Source organism: Pseudochaenichthys georgianus, chromosome 9 (assembly GCF_902827115.2).
Source record: "Pseudochaenichthys georgianus chromosome 9, fPseGeo1.2, whole genome shotgun sequence".
Taxonomy (NCBI): domain Eukaryota; kingdom Metazoa; phylum Chordata; class Actinopteri; order Perciformes; family Channichthyidae; genus Pseudochaenichthys; species Pseudochaenichthys georgianus.
The window spans coordinates 17,558,862-17,581,420 of NC_047511.1; the positions used below are offsets into that span (position 1 = coordinate 17,558,862).

Consider the following 22,559-nt stretch of genomic DNA (forward strand, 5'->3'; position numbering starts at 1 on the left):
GCTGTGGAGAGAGCTGCTGGGGTGGATGTGTTGGATGGAGTAATCCAGGTCTCAGTGAGAGCAAGGAAATCCAGAGACTGCAGGGAGGCGTAGCCAGAGATGAAGTCAGCCTTAGGCAGGGTCGGCTCTAGAACAAATCGAATGGGGGGGCAATCATTTACCAAGGGGGGGCACACACTGCCGTCAACAAGCAACACGCAAACACCAACGTAACTTCTAAAAACATGCTATAAAGTCTATTGTCTTTCACACACATTGCAGGGTGTAGTGCTATTTTCTAGCACACCTATGACTTGTGCATACATGCACGGTTGTGGCACGACCACCAAAACAGAAACATATGGACATAGGCCACCATATAAAAAGTGTGCAAATGTATTTAGTATCCTATCCATGTGAACATGTTTTAGATGGGGGTGGACCTAACCTCCTCTAGGAGGGTCTGGGGGCATGCTCCCCCGGGAAGATTATTTTTAAAATATTGAAGTTAAATGCATCAATCTGGTGCACTTTGAGAGCAAAATGAAGAGATCTATGGTTAGCCTACATCTCTCAACATCCATATGAAACAGAACTGTAAACAGATTTACTTTTTCTTTATGGATATTTTACTAATCACTCCCCTTTTAAACTGTATTCTTGTGTTACTGTCCTATAGTATTTCATACCAGTTTTTCATTTATTCTCTTATTCTTTAATAACTATAATGATCATATAAAAAGGGTATTCGTCGCAAATACTTGTTTACATAAATGGTGACCAAACAGTTTGAGACCCACTGAGATAAGTTAACCTACACTAAAGTTAACAACCTACACTAAAGTTAACTATCTAAACACAGAGAGTCCTTACCTCACTGAGCTGACGTTATAAGAGCCTCTCAGTCTGACAGGAGAGGACTCTCCTCCACCTTGGTGTAGAAACAGCCCTTTATATCCGTTAGCATAGCTAGCTAACCAGATGCTAACAACAACATTTCACGTTACCACTCGCGCACTCACAAAATGCGCTCCTGCCACACACACACAGAGCCGAGCTTGAATGAAACACAGAGACCCAGAAGTAGGCTACTTGTACTGTACTGTATATCATATTATTTTTCGATGGCTTTACTGTATAATCAGTGTAACAGATGAACAGATTGCCACCGGCTTTCATCTAAACACACAGCCACGTAATGATAACAAAACAAAGGTCGGGGGTCATTGGTCAAGCAACACACCAATCAGAGAGCAGCAGTGAGCACACCTCAGGCTGTGTTTTATATTTGTATTATTTATTTCTAATGTATTTCACACAACACTTTATTGGAAACGTTTTCACTTATATGATTTAAAAATAAAAATAAACGGCAAAGTGGCAAGGCTTGCCCACCCTGCGTTGGGGGGGCACAGTGACTCATTTGGGGGGGCATGGCCCGCGAATGACCCCCCATGACGCCGACCCTGGCCTTAGGAACAGCTGACTGGCAGTTCCACAGGCCACCTGCTGGATCTCAGTGGAGCATGTGGGATAGACGAGAGCAGGCCGGTTATATATCGATTACGAAATACACAGGGCCAGTAATAATTGCGAGAAGACACATAAACAGGAATGGAGAAAATACACATGATTATAGCCTGAGGGGCTAAAAAACTAAAGAAAATAGAACACCAGCGATACTTAGCTCAATCAAAGTAGGATTTGCCTCCTCTTTGCCTCCCTCGTGACTCCCGCAGGACTCTAATGTCTTTGTCAGTCTTACTCCCGCAGGACTCTAATGTCTTTGTCAGTCTTCGTCTGACGCTCCAGGAAAGTGCTACCTAAAATGGACACCTGATTGCTGAGTTCTCACAGCTGTGGGGCCACCTCCCTTTAATTAGTTAACTCTCTGCAGCTGGTGGCCCTCAAAAGGAAATCTAGACTGGCTCCCTCCTGAGTAGTTATTGTCTTTTCAGTGGCCCAATGGTTTTACAATTACATTAAACCCTAAGTTATAAAGTTATGAGTTTAACCCTTAATACAGTTACACCTACTCAATAAAGCTCTTAGTAGTGATGGCGAGATGAAGCCTTATGAAGCTTTGAAGTTTCCAGCCAATTGGTTCGCAAAAGAGTTCATCTCATGAGGCTTCATCATGGGCTTCATTTGAACACAAACCCCCTGTTGGTCAAAGTGTGTAAAACAGGCAGATTGGACATCTCAACAGTGTGCTCTATCTCATACCGAGTTCCCATTGAGTAAAGCCTTAGAATACATCTAAACAACGAACATAAAATCATATTTTCATGTTAACAATATTGTATTTATTCCAGTTTAATGATTGTGATTGAAAGCCTAAGGAGGCTGGTAAACATTGCAAAGAGGGATTTGTATTTCTTAATAATATTCATAAACTTAACCATGTTGTAGCCTGAGAAAGGCTAAACCATATCAAAGAATACATTTGTTAACTACATTATCTCATTTAGCTGTAGCTTTTATAAACAACAAAAAATACGTATTGTTCAGTCGTCGAACCAGGGACCCTGTGGTCATGAGTCAACTGCTTTCCAGCTGAGCCACAGCACACACACTAAAGCTCCCTGAAAACATATGCAACATATTTATTCCTGTAGTTATTGATGTTTTTATTCCTACATTTATTTATGCTTGTATCTATTTATACTTATGACATGTTCCGACCTCTATATAAGTGAGGGTCTGAGCTCTCTTGATTCCATCGTGTCACCGGGCCCGGGTACAGGAGGGGTAATATGGTTCTTATTATACATCCATGGGTATTATGAGCGTTGTGGTTCACCGGTTCAACCGATCTGAATCGCTTCGTGAAGCAGTCACGTGGTATCGACAGGCAGCGAGGCTTCGTTTGTCATCGATGACGTCACTGGCCCAAAACGATACAAGCCTCGATACATGCTTCACAAAAAGCTTCAGGGATTACTCGACACACGCTCCGAAGCCTCGGCGCAATACGTAACATCACTAGCTCTTAGTATTCTAAAAATGTTTAAATCAAAGTTAACCCTAGCAGTCAGTTAGTTCAGTTTTAAGGTTTCAGTCAAATTACTTGTCCCAAGTTTCTGCCTGACAGATACTGTAGCGGTTTTGAGATTTTAAAATCACAATTTCAGTCAGATAAACTACACAGCACACACACTGAAACAGAGAAGTCTAAAAACAGAATGTTACTCACACAATTCTAGAAGTCACCAGTTGTTATCCTTTCAAAAACGAGTTGCACATCCTCCTATTAATATCTTTGTACATCCGGCACTAAACTGTTTTATTGTAGAGATCACTTACAATATCTTCTTGATTTTTTTATATTCTATATTTCTATCATTGACCTTCTACTTTCCCCCTATGAAAGTATGTACTCTTAATATTTTTTTCATGAAATATAACATATTTAAAAAATAATTCAATAACATGCTTTAACCACTAGGCGGTGCACACAAGGTACACACAGCATACAATGCCATAATAACTTTGTATTATTAGTGTAGGACACTTATGTATAACATCTGAAGATGTGTAGTTTTATTCATGTTTTCACATAATTTTAATATATATATATTGCTATATTATTTCACATGTTTTACTTCTACACATTAATATCTGATTTGTAAAACATAGACAGAAAGGTATATCCGTCATTTAATTGTAAGCTAATAAAATTCTGATTCCATAGATGTGTCTCCCATCACCCAAAACCCCTGACTATTCTCTCAATTCAGTATTGACATTCTTATATTCAAAAAAATCAGTAATATCTTTAAAAACTACAAGTCCCTTTCTATCAGCTGTGCACCGTTATGGTGTAAATATAACCTATCTACCAATTGGATCAAATATAAAAGTCAGCCGAATTAATGTTGATACTGCGGAGGAGGAAATTGAAGATGTTGTTTAATTGCTGATATATTTATGATCCACGTCACATATTCAGTTTCGGTGGCAGTTCTTCCAGTTTGTCCAAAGGTCTGCTAATCAGGGCTCTATAAATAGAGAACTACGGCAGATGTCTAATATTTAAAGCAGCCAAACCATGTATTACAATGCCGTTATGTGATGACTTTCAAAGACAAAAGCAAACACCCTCTGATTAAAGTATTATTTTTTGTATTTGTTTATGTGTTTCGGATTTCATATCGCATAAACCCCATATACCAACGTGCATTGCAGCTAAAACATCCAATCACCGAGCTTAAACCATAGCTGAGGATCTTGGGCAATCAGTTCAGTGGGTGTGTATCGCCTACATCTGTTTCCGGTTATTTTATTTTGAAATTCAGTTCCTAACGGATGTCAAAAAAGCCTGAGATTATGGAATTAAACAAATAAATAAAAACAAGGATAATTGTGTGTTATTGGTGAGTAAATAACAGTGTGTTATTTTGAAAAGAATAACAAATTAGAAGGAAAAAAAGATTTAAAAAATACATATTTCAGTATTCTGAGGCTCTGAGCCCCATTTATTTTCCTCATTGACGGCAAAAAAAGTCCGACATTATACGATTTAAAATAAAAACAATAATTGTGGCTTGATATTGAGTAAGAACATGTTTTTATGAACCACACAGCTTCCGGTCTTCCAAGACCCGATCGGACAAAAAGACGTGTTGCAGGCACGAAACATACTACCAATAGAAATGCATTGCTTTTAAAATCGTTCTGTGTGACACGAATCAATAGATTCAATGTTGTGACTATAACACGAAATGCCGTGAGACTGGGTTGAAATGCGCCTCCTTGCATTCAATGGTTGTATGAAATTGGTAAGAGCTGCCACTGAAGTTCATCTTTGATGGAAAGAGATGAGGTTCAAATTCAGATTATATGGTTAAAATATGTTCAGCAAAAATATTTACTAGCTTTTCTGCAAATGTCAGAGCGTGGGATTTAAGGTGAATAAATAGGATTTAAGAATAGAATAGTAGCAACAACTTTGACTTTTGAAAAGTCTTGTTAATCTATAATATTAAGAGGATATTGAGTTGGGGTTTTGTGCTCTATGAAGACAAGTTACTGACAAGTTGTAACCGCTACGTTTAAACGTGAAACAGAGAAGTAAACCTGTGGTTCCCTTTTGGGACATCAACAAAACCACAGTAAAGTGTGATCACTTTTCTCACACATTCAAGGCGATACAACATCCTCTTCCTGTCATTAAGTTGGTGTGAGAACTCAAACTAAGACATCACATCTAGCGACATAGTTTTGTGATTGTATGTTTTTTCTCTATATTCCAATTGTGTAGAAACTCATTAAACAGCTGGAAAAAAAGTAACAATACTAAGAGTCTGTAGACATTATACAGTAGTGCCTGTGTGAGGCTGCTCAGCACAAGCTAGATGGTAATGTCAGCATATTAACGTGCTAATGGTAAGCATCACCTTTACCATCTTAATATCAATCAATCAATCAATGTTTATTTATATAGCCCAATATCACAAATGTTACATTTGTCTCAGTGGTCTTCACAGTGTGTACAGAATATCAGTAGGACAATACGACACCCTCTGTCCTTAGACCCTCACATCGTACAAGGAAAAACTTCCGAAGAAAACCCACAGTTTAAAGGGAAAAATGGGAGAAACCTCAGGGAGAGCAACAGAGGAGGGATCCCTCTCCCAGGACGGACAGACTTATGCATAAAGCACATGCATAGACTCAAAACATCTAAAAGACATAAAAAGAGATGAAGACGTGTTAAAGATCAGTTGCTCAGCCAGAAGTGTTTTGCTCAAACTCCAAATTGCCAAGTGGGTTATCTAAATAGTGACTATATTTAGAAATTCATAATTTATTTTCTCACAGATTATTAACATTCATGTCAATTTAACCAAGATGAATTAATACATTTTTATTCTTTGGACTATTTTATTTTTATAAAAATGTATCTCTTGTAATTGAGGAACAAGTGACCTACATTTTTCATGAATTGCATAACTTCACCGTAGCATATGACATGACAATATATCTTTGAATCTTCAAATCTTGAGTTATGTTTCCATTAACAGGCAACAAGAATGTCTGCAAAATATTTATCATATTTTGTAGAAATGTTTTACTATGACTATTTTAGTTACGTTACATTTTTCAAGAAGATATGGTGATGTTATACCCTCACTGAAAGAAAAGAGAAAATACACCAAAAAAAATTACCATTACCAAATAAAAAACATTTCCAAGATAGTGCAAATATTTTTTCCTGCTCCAGAAACTATGGCATTTGTCACCTGTGTTTTCAGAGGAGGTAGACCTGCTTGGATTCAGAGTATGTCTCTCTCTCTGCAGGCAGGATTGAAACCACTAAATGTCATGTAGAATTAAAATATCCCTAAAGAGAACAATTTGCAACACATTGGCAGCTAAAGGATGTCCCCTGCAGTCAGCATAGTAATAAACTGATTGAGATGAATTGATTAAAGTTCAGAATTTGATTTCCTTGATTTCAGCTCCTCGTCATTTCTTGGAACATGGAAGTCCACGTATGGACACCATTTGGTGTTTAGGCACACCAGTTTCTTCAAGGTGGAAGTTTTGACGATATTGAAGCCCTTCTCTCCCCCAAAGCTGCTGGGCTTCCAGTACTCAGGGGAGCAGATGGGGTTTCCAAGCAGGCCTTTCAGGGAGAAGGGAGCCCCCATCTCCACCATGCTCTCCCCAAATAGACTGTTAGGTCGTGCTTTCTCAAGCAGGACACCGGGGTAGAGCTCCAGAGCATCAATGTCACCATAGAGCTCCTCTAAACCTTCGGCCATTTCAATGTCATCTGTTTGGAAAAATAAAACAGCTGTTAAACCAGCGCTATCAGTCAATACTTTAGTTTAGCTAATATTCGAATATCTGCAAAATGACTGACATTACCGCAATACTCTGCTATATTTTCTATACCGTTTAGCGCTAATTATGAACTTTTGGCATGCTAACCAGCCAAACAGTGGCAAACATGCTAACAATCAACATGTTAACCTATGTCGTGAGCAAGTAAGCATGAAGATGTTAGCATTTAGCTAAAAAAACGCTGTGACAAAGCACTTCACTATTGCGTGTATTTGAGATAACATCAGTTGCTACATTTGACTGCAAACCACTTCAGCCCCAGTTTCCTCCTAAAACAACTTGCAATTTGGGGGAAGTGGCTGAGAAAAGAGACATTTATGAAAAGGGAGAAAGGTTGTGTCTGCTCTCAGTGTGATGTCGACAGAAAATGAATGAAAGAATGTGCCAAAATGAGAACAAAATATGAGAGGCAGCTCAGTTATTCAGGTTTTTGCAACAACCAAGGTGTTGAGTGTATTATGTTACTTTATGTGATAACGAAAAGTGAGTTTTAGTCGTCCTATTTTGCTTACAGAATTGGCAAGAGTTGCTACAGGGTAAAGAAATACTGAGTGATAATATTCTTTTTCACGTTTCTCCTGAATACATTTTATGTTGGGGGAAAAATATAACAAATGAAGACAAAAGTAAATGTGCTGTATTACCCCATAAACATAAAAGAGATTACAACAATTGAAATAAAGGGGGCAGAGCGGTGGTTCAAAAAGTTTCAGAAGCAGGTTGTACTTTGAAAAATATTTCTGCTTACCAGTAAATTCATAAAAAGAGGTGTACGGCTTTAGGTTAAACCTCTTCCTGTATTCATTAAAGGGCTGCACTCGTGTTGCTCGTGACTCTTTGATGACCTTTTCTGTCACCTGAAGCACAACTACATGCGAGTTGTGACCTCCTCCTATCTGAAACGCAGACAAAAAGTTACTTTCATTATGAGTTGTTAGTAATACCATAAGTCAGAACACAATACTAACGTGTTCAGCTTGGCAGGCTACAACATCTAACACCTATTCATCTCATTAAACAGAAATAAAGTGTTGCGTGCACATGATGCTGATGAACGATATCTGAGAAGGTTGCCTCATTTAGATTTAGGAAGCATTTGTAAGGGGAAGTTAACTTTGATGTGGATGACTTAAAAAAGAAAGAGAACCAACTTCACATCTAAAAAGTGTTATGCAGATGGCAGATGATTCCTGTTAACAGTCAGTGGATTGTGCTTATCTACCTGGCCTGCAGGTTGTTTGGAGAAGGCATCCACCATCTTCTCCACCCCGTAGTGCATGAGTAGGGATGTGTTGAACATAAACTGAGGGTATGGGATGTCATCGCCGTCGATGAGGAAGCTGTCAGGCATCAGCGGGTGCCAGTGGTAGATGTGGCAGAACTCCAGAGCGATGCGGTTGCTGTACTGGAAACGTGCGTTGAAGAGCAGAGTGGGATCGAACTTCAGGTCCAACAGGTAGCCACTCAGGTGCTGCACGTACTCTTCTATTATGATGTTGATTGTCTCTCCTGTGGGATACAAAACACTCAAATATCATTGATTGATACACTGAGGCAAACTCATTTTAAGAAGCATAAAGATGGACATTTTAACTTGTACTGTTCAAACAATTAACAATTTGCCAACGAATAGATTAGTCTATTGACTGAAATGTATGGGGCAACCACTAATTTGGGAATCATGTCACTCATTTTGCCACCAAAAAATGTTGGTAGTTCCAGGTTTTTTTTGCTGCCTTTTGGTCTTGAATTATTGTAAGAGTTTGCTCCTGACACGCTCACCAATGATGATGAGTCTGGCGGTCTGAAAGAGCTGCTCATCGTCCCAGGTGGGGTGATCCGCCTTCAGGACGTCACAGACTCTGTTGTGCTCCCTCAGCCATATGGTGGCGTACATGGTGAGGCCCGGCAGGAGGCCAAACACCTCCTGACCGGTGACCAGACGCTTCTCTGGAGGGAAGTGTTCAGGGTAAACCATGTGCACAGGGACCTCTGATACTGTTGGGGGGTACATCTCACCGTTTACTAACTGTAACAAACACAAAAAGTAATCCACATATGAGAGAGAAGCCTTGATTCTGTGTTATTTAAACGTTCTTGTCTTGCATTTTTCTTAATAAAATAATGTAATTCTTGCCAAACGTTTTTGTGCATGTCATTATAGACTTGAGCATAGCTGCTGGTGGTAAAAGTAATACCCAAAAAACTAAAAACATGGTTTGAGGAAGTTTCCTATCAAACCCTGATCACAAGATAAAAGTGTGATGTGCCTTTGAGTGTTCTCTCTCTTTAACCACTTTATGATTATCACTACTATAATATCTGGAAATGTACTACACAATTCTTAGTTATCATGAAACAGGAAGTTAAAGTTATTAAGGGCTGATCTTTAGATATAGACTTCCTTAAAGATGGGGTATGTAATTTATTTCAGAAACACTTTTTGCTATATTCCATGGAATGCTCTTAACATCCCGATAGCAATGAATATATTAAATGCTTTGACAATAAATACATTTAAAAAAAGTCATCTGTGGAAGAGCCGTAGTACTGTAAAAAGCACGACCAATCATTTTAGCCGACCCGGCTAAAATAACTGGATGGCCTACCTGCCTGTCAGCCTTCCATCTGTGCGCTAACTTATCTCGTGACCTCATTGGTCATGTGCGCGTTTGTGTGTGTTGGAGGAGGGGCTCTGTAAGGAAGTCTGAAGGAAGAGGCAGATTTTTTCCGGTTGTGTATTTTCAAAATCTAGTGCACTCGAGCTGGTTTCTCCAAAATTACATACCCCACCTTTAAATGATATGACAACAAAAATACATTTTGGCAAACAACGTTGTTTGCCTTGTCGTGAGTTAGATGAGCAGATTAATACCCCACATTTGAGTAGTATTAATCCTCTTACTCTGCACTCCCAAAATGTCATAAATGTATTTAATACCTGATATTTCATCTTTCCATCTTTATGAAGCCGTAGGTGAAGCTGTCGTATGAGGCTGTCTCCGTAGATATTGCTCGCATCTACCTGGGAATATGGAAATACATACATCTCTTAATAAATTAAAAAGTCAAACACATTCAAAATCAAGAAATAATGAAAGGGTCATATAGTGATTAGCACATAATGTCAGTTTAATCTCACCCCATGTCCTAAAGCCTTGGTGAAGCCACCTTGAACTTCCTGGTTTGTCTTGAAGAACTGGTGAGTGAAGTGTTGCGCCATAAAGGCAAACATCATGTTGGTTCCCTGAGGGTCTGGCCTGAATGTCTTTCTCTTAAAAAACCTCTCGGCCAACACTTTGGGATCAGGAAGCTGAGGTTTACCTGTAGTGAAAGAATTGTTTAAAGTTTTTCTCAGAGCTCAGCCGGCTGTGTGTAGTTTTGCAGGTCTCACCTTTAGCTCCCATGGGCAAAGGGCAGTCCTCAGGAACAGGAGGGAGGAGACGGGTGTAGTAGGACATGTTGGAGTAAGACTCCCAGCTGAGGTATCCATATTTAGTATTGTAGGTTGGAGGGCTTGGAATAAGGTCGCTTCTGACTTTGGGAGAATGGGACAATGTGAAGTTTACATCATATAATTAACGAAGTATCACTAAATAAAATGCTGAGGAATGTTAGCTGCAAGTGAGGTTTGTTGATGTACCTACTGTGGCACTTTATCTTTACCATGAGACTTTTCACCTACCGGTTAGCACTAATCTCATGAACGTGTCTCGCAGGAAAGAGTTGTTTACGAGGTCCCAGAACCAGTGGAAGTGTGTGAGGAAGTAGTGAACCGCCGTAGGCTTCGGCTTCAGCATGAGACGAACTCTGCTCCAGAGCTCCGCTAAACACAAAGATCAAGAAAAAGTTATTTTTATAGCAATTCAAATTAAGCATCCTGTGTAAGGGATTGTGACAAATCCTAATTAATAATGTATTAATGCTTTACAAATGACTAAATGATGCTGTGATTAAATGCCATATCATGTTCCAAACCACATCAAGCATTATTTCTGAAACAGTATGGAGCTCAAATGCTTTTCCTCTTGCAGGTTTACTACAAGGTGAGTACCTTTTTATATCCTGCTTTTTTACACATACTCTCTCCAGAACAGGTTCTAGCATACTCTCTGAGCTAAAAAATTAGCTCTGAGTGTTAGTGATGCTTGCTAATGTAAACAAAGACCATATTACGTCCAAGACACGTCTCGCATTGTTTCTGATAGCGACATTTCTGATAGGGCCGTGGGTGTAAAGCCAGCCCACATTTAGCATATTACGTCATATCAGACACCAATCTGGATCAGCTCCGTTGTACCCCCGTTTTTAGAGATGTGGGTACGGAGGAAAAGAGAGAGGGTTGTATTTTCTGACACTTTGTGAGTTCCCTGACACGGCAGGGACACATATTTATGTATAAAAGATATCAAAAAGTGCATTCTGCATGATAGGACATCTTTAAGGCTTAATGCATTTCTGAACGTAGGAATGAAAACCAAAATAAACACATACCGTAAGTGCAAAACGAATATTCCTTTAGCTACTCGCTATTGAGCACTTCCGTTATGTTTTTTTTTTTTTATTAAAGTTTCTAAATGCACATTACCACAAGCATAAAAATAGATAGATTGGGGATAAGTGTGTACATTAAAGTAGCAATGGAGTTAAAAGGGGTAGATGAGAGGTTGAACAGATATCCACTGTTTTTCAAATAAACCCACACCCAGATGTTGACATGCAGATTTATGTCTCACATAAAAAACGTAGCAGTACTCACGAACAGTGCAGTTGACTCCATAAAAGCCAGTTCGAGTGCAGTCACATTCGTAGCGTTCTGTACCAAATCTCACACACACTCCTGAGTTCTGACAGGGGTAGGAACAACAGGGATTCACTGAAACCGAAGAAAGAAATCATATTACACTTTGAGAATGAATAGATCCCTCAGTGTAGGCCCTGCTTTACGAAATGACTGATAGTTCAGATAATGTATTGATTCTGAACAATATGGAAACGAGAGTCGGACACAGACAACCTGAAAATGTTAAACTAATTCATGGTACTGTGTGTTAAACATTGTGTGTTATGCTATTGAATCTTACACAAAATATACTTTTTTATGCTTCCCCATAAAACTACAAAGTGGTGGTCTAATGATGAGACCTGTGAAACCAGGATAAATGAAGGTTCAAAAGTGGTGCATATTGCTTTGTCTTCACTGAAACTAGTGTACTAAATTAACACTTCATTTCCCGCCCCGCCCCCCCGTATCTTTAACACTATCTGCAGGCTTCCTGTCCTCCGTTCATACTTGCAGAAGTTCAATGAGATAATTGACCACGGCAGCTTTCTCCCTTATTTAACTGTGAATAAGACGAGAGATAAGAGTGGTACTAATAACACATATATTTGTATTTACTATTTACATTTTATTACTTCCAGCATTAGTCTTAAGTAACACTGTACCAAAGGAGCAACAATGGTACATTGGTAAAATAAAGGTCACTTAAGGCCTTAAGAAATTGTAATTTTACAAAAATATGCAACTTTTTTGAAACTGAAACATGTTTATAGCATACGCGCAACAGCACTTTCACAGAGACTGAATCGTAACGTGACATGGGATGAAATATATCCGTTTCGTACTTCAAGTTTTATAAGAAAATAAGATTCATAAAGATGAACTGCTTACCAACACTTGAGTCACCAGCACACGATGAGCTCTCCAGCAGCAACAGGTTGATGAAGCAGATCAAGAAGATACAAAACTCTATAAAAATAATAACGTATATTATCTTGGTGTGAAAACATCATATAACATCCAGCAGGTGTTTCATAATTTGAAGGACTCACCTTTCATGATTCCCACGTGTGGATCGTTCTAGTGTTCCTAGAAAGTCATTTAAGAGATGGGTGTGCTTCTCTCTACCTAAAAGCCCATAGGCCTCTACATGGGCTTTTATGTAGAGATGGCTTTATAACATTAACCATAGAGAATGGGCGGTAACACAGTTTCCTCTACTTCCTCTTTTTAGTCTGCATTATATTTGGAAGAAAGTCTACTGTAACTTGCTCCAAATAATTTGGATTTGTTCCTTTTGAACAATAACTGCTAGGCAATTGTTCTCAGGGTTGTATTTTTAACCTTCTGGGTTCTAAAAAGGTCTGCCTTTAAATGATGAGCATTTTTGGTTTAATGTGTCAATAACATCCTAAGGGTGAAGGGAAACATGACAGGATGCTTTAGGAAGTGCTTTATCTCCACCTGCTGGCAAATACATAAGTCACCCAAGGCTTTACTTGTTAGATGAAACCCCTTCAATATGACATTTAATTCATAACAAATTAACTATTGTTTATCAAATTGACCCTCATACATGTCCATGCTGAATATTCAGATAAAATAATAATCTGTTGAGCTTTTCTCCAAATGCGTGGATCTACTATTGATGTAATAATCCATGATAATATGTTTTGATGAAAGCTGTAATCTTCACCAAGAGGTCAATTTAGAAGCTGTTGTGGAGGTTTTGAAAATGACAGAGTTTTAACTTATTGTCTGGGTAGAGTACCCTTTTTGCACTAGTTTTAGTACTTAAACATTTTTAAAAGAGAACTTTTGCTTTTAACAGAGTATGTAAACTGTGAAATGACTGTGACATTTGATTACATTACCACCACTTCTGTTTACTCGCAGATTATCTTTCTTAGTTATTCTTATAGAAGCAGGGACGCTCCCCTGCAGGAGTAAGCTGAATATGGAAAAACAAAAAGGAACCAAACAGTGCAGTGGAGTTGCCAGGTTTTGATCTATGATACCTTCCCTTGGAGACATTATCTGAGCCAAACCTATGTGAGATGTTTGTCTGTTGGAGTAATTTCCTGCATACTGTAACCATTTTAAGAATAGCTTGTCCATGTGGAGATCAAATCTTGATAATATAATATTTTAAACGTTGCAGACCTCAACTCAGCTCTGTCTACAGACACATGTTACTGAATTAATTGTTTATATTACAGTACATGTTGAAAAATAAAAGATGCTATTCCAAAAAGTTCATGTAAGAAATATAATATCAGATTAAACATCAGCAGATGATCCATCTTGCCTAAACGCAAACACAACAGTTTTATTTTCCACAACCTGTCTTCACTGCTTGCACTAATTAAAAGTGTAGACAAATTTAACATGTTATTGAAATGTATTATACATTTCTCTGTATGTATATTTCCTTAATCCTTAATTCTTTGTTATCTTCCTGTTAGAATCGTACATCTTATGTAATTTACAGTTGTGTTAATAGTCTTGTTCAGAGCCGTATAATAGAAGAGTTACGACAACGGAAGTCCAAAAACGGTTATCGTCACGTGGTTCATGGAGACGAGGATCGTTCCCCGGAAGTTCATGGCGGGCAATGTGAATGCATTGATAACAGGAGATAGAACTACGATTTTTGGTAATTATTAGTGAATAAAGGTTTTGATTTGCAATATGTATACAACAAATCGATATGTGTATGTATTTACATCAATATGTTTTAAAAAATTAAATTAAATTTGCTAATATTAAGTGATAATATTAGGATTAGTGTGAACAACTAGTTTACATGTTACTAACAGTGCCTTGGTTAAAGAGCCTGTTGCTGTTTATTTATAGCTTTGAATTCTTTCAAACCAATATTATCTTCTTAAACTTGTATGGTAGTCAGGAGGATCACTTTCTAATGTTTATTGATACATTTAGAGGGAGGGGATCTAAAGTAATGCTTTAAAATTCAGATTAGATTAATTTCTACCATTTTCTTAAATTCATGGTAGTTTCAGTAATCCCCTGGTAATTGAGGACACAAGTTATCTAAATGACTAATGTCGTCTTTATGGCTTTCAGAAAGGACAGGAGACCGACAGGTGACTATCAAAGGACTAGCAGCAGCAGCAGCAGCAGCAGCAGCATATGATGATGATGATGTTAAATGTGTTGTTTTAGGAACATCCATTGCAAATACATGGAATTCAATAAACATTGAATAGCATATCATGCAGTTTGTCTGTGCCTTTTCCTCCATGTTGTCCTGGTTTGCTGTGCTGCCTCCTAGTAGCCACCATGGTTTGATGTGCTGCCTGGGGATGCTCAAATCGCTCAGAGAAAGGAGTACGAATGTACGGCTTCCCCACTGACACAGAGCGGAGGAAAAAATGGCTGGCTCAAGTCAGCAGGAGCAATTTCACGACCAACAGCAACAAAATATGTGATGTAATTATATACAAACACTGCATTTGCACTTTTTCACAAAACGAAAACCACACCATTGGGAAAGCTTAATGTTTTGTTTAATACAAAAAAACAGGGAAAGGCGTGAAAAACACTGAGAGTTGAGACTCAGGGTGCAGGGTGAGGGTCTCAGTGCAGGTATTCAGGTTCCATCAAATCCCCCTCTGGTTCTTGTGCTGAAAGAGGGAGCAACAGACAGGAGGAAGGGTTATACACACAGCACACCTATTGGATGGGAAATGCCTTGGGGAGATAAGGTGTTTACTTATATAAAACAGTAGTATTAAACTTACCTTGTGTTTTCACTCTCACTTAAGTCCCTCTCCCTTTGCCATCAATTCAGAATCAGCTGGGCTGCAACATTATACAGACAGGTAATAATCAACATAATCACAAGGACACAATATGGCTCTGCTAAAAACACTCACTCTTACACGCACCAAAGTTATATTTATCTAATATTTAACTCCCTCCACCCCCGCATACAATCCCGTTTAGAAGCCCCTCTTCTCTAATTCAACAACGTTGGACGAAATGACATTAAGAGAACGGAATTTACAATTAAAAGGCTGTTCAACGTGTGTTGCTAACTTGCTTCGGTATGCTAGCTTAACCTGTTATCTGTAAACGTTCCCTAAATCTACTAATTTAGGGATAATCCACTGACATCCTTTAATACACATGTTCATTTGAATCAGATGTACTGATAATATCCGCAATATAAATCTTTAAACTTCTTCTTACCTTTAAAAGTCCGTCACGAACGGTGTATTATGCTGCAAGTCTACAGCTCTGCCAGCCTTAGCGCTAACTTCCGGGGAACAATTGAGAGGCTCCACGATCCGCCATTGCTGTAAAAAAGTGGTCCATTGGAGTGAACGGAGATGTCATAACTCTTCTATTATATGGCTCTGGTCTTGTTAACATTTGGTGAAGGGACAAGCATGGAAAAGTGTCCTTTTGACACGTGTGTTTTTTAATGTGCTTGTCCCTGTTTTATCTGCGTCACAATTGTGACAATTTAAGTCTGCGTTTATAAAAATATTCCAGCAGGACCATCAATTCTGAGAGTGTTTTTTGTCTTTTCAGTGCGGTTTTCTAGTGTTTAGTCTTGAAGTTGTACACTGGAAAACCTAGTGTACACAGGGCATACATCACTCTTCAATAGACGTTTAGTATACCAACCAATCTCTCCAGCTTCAAACTGTATTTGAATTGCATTCTGTTTCCTAGACATGATTGATATGAAAAAGAATAGGAGGCATCAGGAACTAATTATCGAATCATCATTTCCCGCCTTACTAGGGCCTGAAAAGGCCTCTATCTGCGCGGGGCTCGTCGACGTGCTGCTGGTTGCCATGGTGCTGTTGGCTCAGGCTGCAGGCCGAGCCTCACTGCTTCCTATAGCACTCCTGCTAATTGAGATCAGATGCTCCTCTGTGTGGAACCTGGACTGGGAGTAACCTGGAAGCATTTATTTTATGGAGAAGATGTTTAGTTAAGCCGTGCTCCCGCTCTAAACCAGCCTCGGCTCGGCTTTGGTGATGAATACGATTGGTGAAAGCACTGAAGGCTGGTTCCTGACTTCTTCCTTCCCCCCGGCTCTGGTTACAGATTAGCAGACTTCCTGTCCAGTTGTTGAACAAGCCGAGCAAACTGACGGAGAGGCGATAGGCGTACAGGCAAAGGCATCATGTGTTATCTCAGATCAAGTTTCCGTCAAAACCACACGGTGGTGGGTCCTTAAACAGCCAGCCAGGTATCATTTGTTAAACCTTGAGAAGAAGCTGATTGTAAAGGACTACAGACCTCCTCTGGAGTCCGCTGGTGGTCCACTGTAAGAAGCCAGGGAAAGTAACATTAACTCAGCTGTACTTAAAGCTGCTCTAGTGGATATTTTCTTCATAAACAATGTATTACATGACCTTTTGTAAAGTGAAAGGTGACAAATCAACAGAGAATAATCATCTGAGCCTGCAGTCTACCTGTGTATGGAGCTTTTTAGTAACATTTAATTCATTGTTTTAGCTATCCGGCATAACATTCTTACATGCCAGCAGTAGCATATTATCATGATGATTATCTAATCTGCAACCTCCGGGTCTGAAAAGTGAAGCCAATGAAGAAATGCCTTAAACCTGCATTCTCTCTAATGGTCAGCAGAGGGCGACTTGAGTCGTTCTGAAAAATAAGTCACATTTTAAAGGGGCCGTATTATGTTCACTTTAAGGTTTTATAATTGTATGTTGTGCCTCTAGTCTACTGTGACATATCTCCATGCTTTAATGTTTAAAAAGCTCTTTATTTTTCTCATACTGCCTGTGCTGCAGCACCTCTTTTCACCCAGATCCCAGCCTGCTCTGATTGGTTAGCTGACCGCCTCTGTTGTGATTGGTCAACTGCTAAGAGCCAACCAGCCCTTAGGGAGGGAAACTCTCTCTGGAGGGAACTTTGGGATTTTAGCCTTTGCATATCATTTACTTGCACAAAAACATGTTTAATACACTACAGGAAATGGAAAACCCATAAAAGCAAAATAAGGCCCCATTTGAGAAAATGATTTTACTTCTGACTTTATTGATTACGTTAGTAAACATGTTCCAGATGATGACAGGTTGCTACCACAGTGTTGTCTATAGTTTAAGTGTTTTTTTCATTTTACAGTTTTAACACTTAGTTAGTCTATTGTTACATTTTTGGTTTCCTCACAATTACTCCACCCTCTAATGTCCGTATTGTTATAGATGCAGCTACAGTAGTAAAGGTGCAGCTACTATCAACATATCCATACAAATACTTCATACATTGATTGTATTTTGCATTAATAATCTGATTCAGTAAATTAGCAAGTAACAAACCTGTCAACAATAAATGACATGGAAAGAGAACAAAATGTACTCCAAAACAGTGGCGTAGCCAAGAATTATTGTGTGGGTGGCCCTGGAGAGATGTAGGTGGGCCAGGGGGAGACATATTAAGCGTGGGGTCTGAGCTGAAACTTCATTAATGATTTTAATGATTTTTTAATGCACTAATAGAACATAAGCATTAATTAGCAGTGAAAACAAAAAACATAGGCACGGCGGCCTCAGAATGTGTGTAAAACTGACATCCACATAGGGATGGGTATCGTTAAGGTTTTAACGGTACTACTACTGTTATCGATACCGCTTATCGATCCGGTCCTTTAACAGTACTTTTATCCGTTCTTTTGGAGAAAAAAATAAGGTAAACAAATTGTGAACAAAACTAACATTGCTTTTTATTTAAATTAAATACATAATATTTCACATAAAAAACAACAATGTTTTAACAAATCGTATTAAATAATCTGATGACAGAACTGTAAACAGAATAGCTGAAACTTTAACAAACTAAATAACTCTGTTACCTCTAATCATTAACCCATGTTTGTATAATGTAGTTAACTCCGTGTGTTGCTGCTAGCATACATAACACCTAACGTGGAAACGTTACTCGTGGACGGGGCTACAGAGCTGCTAGAAAGACAGTCCAACCTGGTGCATTCCTCCGTCTGGATGTGGAGCACTTTTGCAAGATGTTTTGACAAATTGCTCGTGTTACCGCTTACATGCTAAACTCTTATTCCACTTTTGGTAACGAGCATTGTCCACATCGACACGGCTATAGTTTAACCACACCTCGGAGCGCGTTCTCGCCGCCATCTCCTCCGTGTGTGTGTGTTGCTGCATGTAGCAGCTGCGTGTGTGTAAACTGCCCCGCCCCCTCACACACAGACGGGGGAGAGATCTCTTGTCTGGATTGGAAAGATCTAAAATACTAAAAATAATCAGACGCATTTTGCAGTCTTTTTGCATATTTGAAACGGAGTTGGCGACACTTAAACTGCAATGTAATGTTTGTGTAGCAATAATACATACGACATATATCGGGACCACATGTTGTTTATCCTTGACAGTCGCACAGTGGGCACACACTGAGTGTTTTCACATTCAGCAAATGTGTACACGCTAATCTGCAGACCTCAAGAAGAAATAATACTTTCATTCACTCACGGCAAAAGTTACTTTACTTACTATAAAAACTCACGGTAAAAAAATGCACTCTCTATTCCATTGTCATGAAGGTAGAATCTAACTATATCCAGAATAAGTTGTATTGGATCCAGACTAGAAACATGTTTATTTCTGCTGTAAAGTTGGGCATTTTAACATGGGGGTCTATGGGAATTGCTCCTTTTTGCATCCATCCCCTGTCGGCCACTAGATGAACTGCAGTTTGTGGCACTTCCTTCTGGGCTTCCTGGCTCTGCGCTATGAAGCGCTGATTGGCTGTGGGTGGGCCGGACGTGCATGTGGGTGGGCCCAGGCCCACCCGGGCCCACCCACAGCTACGCCACTGCTCCAAAATGTAATGAAGCACAAGAATGAAAACATAAAACGAATATTCAAATAGTAAATGTACTAAGTCACATCCCACCACTGATAAGAGTCTGTTTTGCTGTTATTTCACTTGAATTCTCTCTTATATTGTAAATTATTATTGGTCCCTGAGACTGCATATTGTACTCAGTCCTCAGACCTTTTTAAACTACTCTTGGCAAATAATCTGAGAGCATAGAGCGAGACATTCATCATCTGTCAGAGATTTGGCACAGTTCCCCATAGGAAAAGAGTCCCCTCACTGTAATGTAGTCACTCTGCACACACACCACATCTTAAGTGCTCATGGATTCAAGCGCCCTCAAAAGTTAAGGGTACATGATGAAACACACATTTGTAGCTGAGCATCCATCACGTTTCACTTGACCAGAACCTACCATAAAAATGAATAATGTGCCACAATGTGCAGTCTCTGCTTTATCACGCGTACTCCTGCTGCATGACCAGGGTCATTTCTATCAAAATAAACAGTGGGGGAAACCTGGTTGTGCTCCAGGTTATAGATCCTTTCCAGTGCTCTGTTTCCTGTTCCACCTTCCACACTTCCCCCGGCGGATCAGAGTGCGAGCGTGCCTGACGCAGGCCACCTCTACTTGACACGGCCTGACTACCAAGCTCTGCTCGGATCAACAGAGTGGAAGGATATTGCACTTAGCATCAAACTAAACAAACAATGCGTCCTGCGCAAGAAATCTCAACGTTTGAGCCTATTTGATGTGACAGTTGAAACACTTGAACTCAGAGCTGGCCTTGTCTGGGGGAGGTGGTTTTGCAGGAGGCTGGGTGGTGCCGAGTGTGGGGTGTGCATGTACTGACCTAAAGGGGTCTCCGTGATTAGGAGCCCTGTTCACCTCTGATTGCTCCGGGTCACTGCAGGTGAGTGCAAGTGGTCGGAAGAAGGTAATTTTCCTTCTGGAGCTAGTTACCTGATTGGGTAAGTAGCTGATCTTTGACACTGACCCGAGTCCTCAAACATATCTAGAGTGGAGGTAAAGAGCTGGATCCTGATCAGAGGCAACAAGCTGAGCTAAATCAAAATCACACCAATACGTTTTGCTCATGATATTGAACCATTTGAGTAATATTGTCATATTGTTGCTGCTACATTGAGTGCTGCCCATTGAATTATATTACATGTCATTGCTTATGTAGTATCACAACTATTTCCAATGAGCATTATAAACCTCCATGTTCAAACAGTTCAATGTTTTGTCATGTAAAACTAATATAAAAGCTCAAAGAAATTCTCCTCTGAGATTGAGGGGTCAAATGCACTTCAGCTGTATTAAAGGAGGTTAGAGGTCAGATTCAGCAAAAGATCGGAGATCCTGAATCTGGGAGAGGTTCAGCAACTTGCTAATGGATGTCTAACTTTTTGGCTAGTGAGAAACAGATTGAAAAAAGACAGTCAAGAAATCAAGGGCGTCAGAGGCAGAGATGTCAGGCATTTAGTCCCAAATTCCACACCCCTAACTGAGGATTTATGTTATAAATGTAAAGCCAAAACGATGATGATATTGCTAAGGTTGTTTTCTTAGAATAGATCATAAGAATTAGAAAAGGCTATGTTAGTACATTTTGTATTAACAGTTTATTTTTTCACACATTATAAAATCAAAAATATGGTATACAAGCATTGTTTTTCAGTTGTGACTAAATGAGCCACCTCAATGCTGGTTGTTTCCCAACATCCAGCACATTAAATAAAGATTAAATTAAAACCAGTTAAAACCAAAATATAGCAGTAAAAATAAGAAAAGAAAATCTATAAATTCATTATCATTTTATGTTATCAGTATAATAACAAATAACTGAAGTTTTCATTCAATTTACCATTGATCAATTAAAGTTATTATAGCGGGTTACTGATAGTGAATATAGGACTCTCGTTCATCACGTGGACAGTGACGTGACATGGTGTGTAAATAAGCTATATTTGCTAACAGGTTTGCCAAATGAACCTAACAAGTTAGTGTCAGTGTTGTGTTCATATCTTGTTTCCTGTGCCCCGAAGAGCCAAAGAAAATCAGTTATTGCAGGCCTACTCACATGTGTTAACTTGCACTATAACATTGGTTCTTTGTAAAAATCAGTTTCACCATGAACCAATATCTGTGTGGGTTTGGGATTATCATGACACATCTGCATCTCTAGATACACATCTCTTTTGGTGTGGTGGGTCAAACAAGATGCAGAGGATACACCTAATTCCAGTGCTCACTTGCCACTCGAGGGGTTTTTACTTTCTCCCCTCTGTTAGTGGACTTGATCAGCTGCTTCCTGGCTGTAAATAGGGAGGCATACTGTAATCCACTTGATACATATCAAGCAGAATACAGCAATCAGCTGAAAGCAATTTGCGTGTCTGTGCTCAAGCCAGCGGCTCGTGATTTTCTCTCCTGTCATCTATCATAGACCACACGCTTGGGCCAAAGTACACAATACCTCTAAATTGCTGTCATATGGAGTGCAAGTCCTGAAAAAAATCCCTTCATTTTTCCTTGTCTGTACTTCAAATAAACTTGCATTTGTTAAATAACTTCAGAGGTTTTTTCTTCTCTCCAATGCAACTTTTCAGAGAGAGGGATGGTGTAATGTGCCATTTCCTTTGTTTGTTGAAAGCTTGGCTTCAAGACTGTAATCTAGATGGGTTTGACTTCAGAGTAGATGCAGCCTGTTGAATGTTGGACGATGGGGAGTCTTCAATGTCAAACTGAATCTGCAACAAGCTCCCATAGGCAAACATACACTGGCTGTGTCAATTTTCTTGTATTTATCATTTGCTTCTTCACATCCTCAGCAGTTACTCCCTCTGAAAATTATAAATCTTCTTGCACATATCAACAAAAACGTTTTAGATAAACATTTGGTGAACACACCCTCAGTGTTTACCTCGGTCATGTTTGCTTGCTTAGGCCTACTACTAGGCTTCCACTTTCATTTCAACCATTCATTCATCAGTTTTCAACTATTTAAACAGTTTATTATTGTTAAACTAAACAGTTTGGTAATTTTTAAATGTTTTAACTAGTTCAGTGTTCATCTACACT

The 22,559-nt window shown here is 39.2% G+C and overlaps 1 protein-coding gene across 1 annotated transcript; it reads right to left on the bottom strand.

Moving 5' to 3' along the window:
* Positions 1-5,772: 5,772 nt before the first annotated feature.
* On the bottom strand, positions 5,773-12,753 carry ptgs1 (prostaglandin-endoperoxide synthase 1). Its single transcript, XM_034091701.2, has 11 exons — positions 12,667-12,753; positions 12,506-12,583; positions 11,591-11,707; positions 10,517-10,657; positions 10,226-10,369; positions 9,974-10,155; positions 9,773-9,856; positions 8,614-8,860; positions 8,054-8,340; positions 7,580-7,727; positions 5,773-6,760 (listed from the first exon to the last, which is right to left on the bottom strand). Exons 1-11 carry the CDS (start codon positions 12,671-12,673, stop codon positions 6,411-6,413), a joined length of 1,785 nt encoding a protein of 594 aa, XP_033947592.1. The 5' UTR covers positions 12,674-12,753; the 3' UTR covers positions 5,773-6,410.
* Positions 12,754-22,559: the final 9,806 nt, after the last annotated feature.